This window comes from Mesoplodon mirus (assembly GCF_964341445.2).
Source record: "Mesoplodon mirus genome assembly, chromosome: 4".
Lineage (NCBI taxonomy): Eukaryota > Metazoa > Chordata > Mammalia > Artiodactyla > Ziphiidae > Mesoplodon > Mesoplodon mirus.
In genome coordinates this window covers 2,366,745-2,370,732 of record NC_138979.1, presented here as the reverse complement: position 1 = coordinate 2,370,732, position 3,988 = coordinate 2,366,745, and the positions used below count along the sequence as shown (strand labels likewise).

Here is a 3,988-nt window from a genome sequence, read left to right as displayed (position 1 = left end):
AGGTCCCCAAACAAAACATAATTCTCAACTTTTAGGTTGTGCATTTTGTTTTGTTTTGTTTTTAGTTGACAGAAGAATCAAAAATTAGATTCACTGTGGTAGGAGTGAATCATACACACATACTTTCTTGGGAGGCTGAGTGGAGGGAAAGAAGGAATTTAAACACGTTTTTGGTGGATAAATTCCCAGAATTATTCTCCCAGATATGGAGCAATGATGAGGGGCATTAGAGTAGTTGGGAGTGGGAGAAGAATTTGAGAATTTGAGAGAAGCTGTTACCCACTTTTAAGGCGAAATAGAGTCACCATAGCACAAGATGTTTGAAAGCTCTGTGCAAGATTGATTTTAATGGTACCATTTCACTACATCTTAATACTACATCTAAACTCTCTGCACCTTCCAAATGTCTGTCTAATTCATCCCCGAGCTATGAAATTGTTACAGATTTCATCCCTGAGGGGTTAGGGAGTATCTTCCCATTGTAGAGATAAGTAAACCAAGGTTCTGTGGATTTTGTTGGTTTGTCTTCTGGAGAAGAGACCTCTATTCTCTTAGGTTCATACACTGAAATTTTTGCCAGCATTTTTCCTGGTTGGTATATAACGTGATTTCCTTTACTTTTCCTTCTTTCTCTTAGAAACGTGGGCCTGACACCATCCTTTACTGAGGACTACTAGCAGATGAATATATTGAAAGGTGATGAGGACAAAGTAACTTGACCGCAACCACTCAGTATAGTAAAAGGATGAGCATGTAAGATGCAGAAGGCTTAGAACTGGGTGGGCTTTTCTGATCCCTGAAGTTGCAGTTTGCCACGCAGGGGCAAAGACTTGCCTTCCATAGCCCTTGGTGTAAACAGGGTATTAATTGGGCTGTGACTCCGTATGCTGGGAGCAGATCAGAGCCCAGTCCAGACCAAGGCTGCATCCCCTGCCCTTGGTGCGTGTGGACAAGTCCTGGACCAGCAGCTGTGGCCGCTCTCAGGTGACAAACAGGGTGCAGCTGGAGGGGCAGCGGGCAGCCGAGGGCCTGGGCTCTGTCCCTCGGGCCTCTTTGTCTCTTTGCTTTATTGGGATCCTGGGAATGAGGTGTGGTGGCCAAGGAGAAACCAGAGCCTCCAGATTCCTTTTTTTATAAACCTTTGTCCACTTTATTTAAAACACAAGCAGGGCATGGGCAGGCCATCCAGCCCTGGTCTCACATCACACCACACACTGCTATGTGTCAGCAGCCCACCAGATTCCTGAAAAACCAGGTAACTAGAAAATCTGTCATGATTCCTTTCAGGGTCATCAAGGTTATAATAAATATTTCTAGAGGGGACAGCCAAACACTTGTCTTTAATATAATAATTATTTTAATATATTTATAAATTTATAATTGTAACAATAAATAATAAAATATGTCATAATCATAATAAAGCATAATAATAAAATATATAATTATAGACTTGACATAAATTAAATTATAGTAATAAAACATATAATAATTATATATTTATAATCATAATAAATTAGAATACAAATAATATAAATAATTTCTAAATATAAATGTAGAAATGTATATTTTAATAAATAGGCATATGTTATATTCAGTGGGGTATGGTGTGTATATGTAAATATATACATATATTTATATTCAGTTGTTGTTGAATTTATCAGCGCCCACCTTGGCCTACACCCCAAACAGCAGAAGGAGATCAGAAAGCTGGGGGCTCCCTTTCCGTCCGGCGGCGGCCGTCTGGTGAGCCACGATGGGCGCCTGCGCGTACACCCGGGAGCTGGGGCCGAAGCAGCCATCGGACGCGATGCGCTTCTGCTCAGGGGGCACCGCAGGCAGCACCCCAGCTCTTGGCGCCGCCCCGCGCCCCGCCGGCCCGACAAGGCGCGGCTGTGCTGTGAGGCCAAGCAAGGCTACGTCACGCATCGGCTAGCGTGCGGCGCGGTGGCCGCAAACGCCTGGTCCCTAAGTGTGCCTGCCACCTACAGCACGCATGTCCACCATGGCGTCACCTACGGCACGCCTGTCCACCATGGCGTCAACCCGCTCAGGTTCGCTCGAAGCCTCCCCTCTGCCGCGGAGGAGCCAGCTGGGCGCTGCTCTGGGGCCCGGAGGGTCCTGAAGCCTTACTGGGTTGGTGAAGATTCTACGTACGGATCTTTGGAGGTCGTCCTCATTGATCCATTCCATAAAGCTAAGAGAAGAAACCCTGACACCGAGTGGATCACCACACCAGTCCATAAGCACAGGGCTGGCGCCTGCAGGCAGGGAAGGCCACGGCCTCAGCGAAGGCCACAGGATCCTCCGCACGACCGGTGGTTCTCGCCCCGCAGCCTGGAGAAGGCGCAGTACTCTCCAGCTCCACCGCTATGACTAACACAAGTAATGCGTATAAAATCCTTACCTAATAACCAGTTTAGGACATCCGTGTCTGCTTAAAAGTGTTTTCTAATCTGTCTGTTAAAACTAGCTGTCTGCAGATTGTTTCACTGAATGCATCGTCAAGTTCTGAAAGTGCAATAATGTTTGAAGACTTTAAGTGATGGGGTATCTTGTTCCTAATAAGGGAAATGCCTTTGTTTTTGCTTTATTAGGGAGTTGATATGTCCGTGTTTAAAATGCTGTTTGGTACAATAGGCGTAAAATTCTGGAAAAGAGGAGTGCAGAAACTAGCCATGTAGATTTGTTGGTGCATGGGATGAAACCTACAGCTCTACTGGGGTGATGCAATGCTCTGCTGGTTTACTCCAAAGTGGCTGTTTTATGGAGTTTGGCAAGGACAAACTTTCACTTGGGTTTTCCTGGGAAATGTGAAGGGTGTCGTGATCCTTTATCATGATCATATGCAGAAAAATAAAGCTGACTAGGGCCCACATTTTTAGACTTCATCTGCTATTCCATATATGCAACGGCTGCCTCCAAAAGGCGGAAAGTAAAGGAATGCCACCATTTTAAAAGAGAATTGAATAAACCTGTTGCAAGATGTTTCTCTTACCAACTGAAACCAATCCTGGTTAACCTAAATTAAATTGCCTTGGCCTCGATAGTACCACTGAAGTTCACATAAAAGGCGTGAGGGCTTCCCTGGTGGTGCAGTGGTTGGGAGTCCACCTGCAGATGCAGGGGACACGGGTCTGTGACCCGGTCCGGGAAGATCCCACATGCTGCGGAGCAGCTAGGCCCGTGAGCCATGGCCGCTGGGCCTGTGCGTCCAGAGCCTGTGCTCCGCAACGGGAGAGGCCACAACAGTGAGAGGCCGGCGTACCGCAAAAAAAAAAAAAAAAAAAAAAAAAAGACATCTTGCTGATGCCAGTGTTCCTAACTGTCCCTTCCTTTGGTACCCAGTACGGCAGACAGACCCTAGGGTGGCCTCCACTTACCCCACTTCCTGGTGTCCACACACTGCGTAATCCCCTCCCTGAATGTGGGTGGGACCTGTGACTTGCTCCTAACCCGTGAAATATGGGAAGGGTTTTGGGGTGTCAGTTTTGTTACATAAGCTTGCAACTTCCAACTTCCCAGCAGACTCCCTCCCTCACTGGCTTTAATGAAGCCCACGTGGCAGGGAACACAGCGCAGCCTGCAGGCGACAGCCAGCCGGGCTCTGAGGCCCCCAATCCAACAACTCGCAAGGAACCGAACCTGCCAAAACCCTCAGGAGCTTGGAAGTGGATCCTTCCCCAGCTGAGCCTCCGATGAGACCACAGCTCCAGAAGACACCTGAGTGCAGCCCTGAGCAGAGGACCTAGCTAAGCCACACGGGGACTCCTGACCCACAGACACCGTGAGATCATATACGTATGTGTTAAGCCACTAAGTCTGGGGCAATACTTTATGCAACAAGCAATGACAAATATACCCCAGAATAGCCCTGTAGTAAGAGTTGGGATGGGATAGGACGTGACCTGCGCTCATAAAGAGTGTGAAAAGGAGGTAAAAATTAGAACTGGCTTGATGTTTCCCCTAGGAGCGTGTTCTGCAAATATTT

General features: G+C 47.2%; 1 protein-coding gene across 1 annotated transcript; it reads left to right on the top strand.

Moving 5' to 3' along the window:
- Window positions 1-1,219: 1,219 nt before the first annotated feature.
- LOC309802286 (large ribosomal subunit protein eL15-like) lies at window positions 1,220-2,377 on the top strand (the record flags this gene model as incomplete). The annotated part of the gene is given in 5 exon segments (XM_082617705.1): window positions 1,220-1,255; window positions 1,690-1,930; window positions 1,933-2,003; window positions 2,005-2,246; window positions 2,248-2,377. Coding segments are annotated over 5 exon segments (720 nt in total).
- Window positions 2,378-3,988: the final 1,611 nt, after the last annotated feature.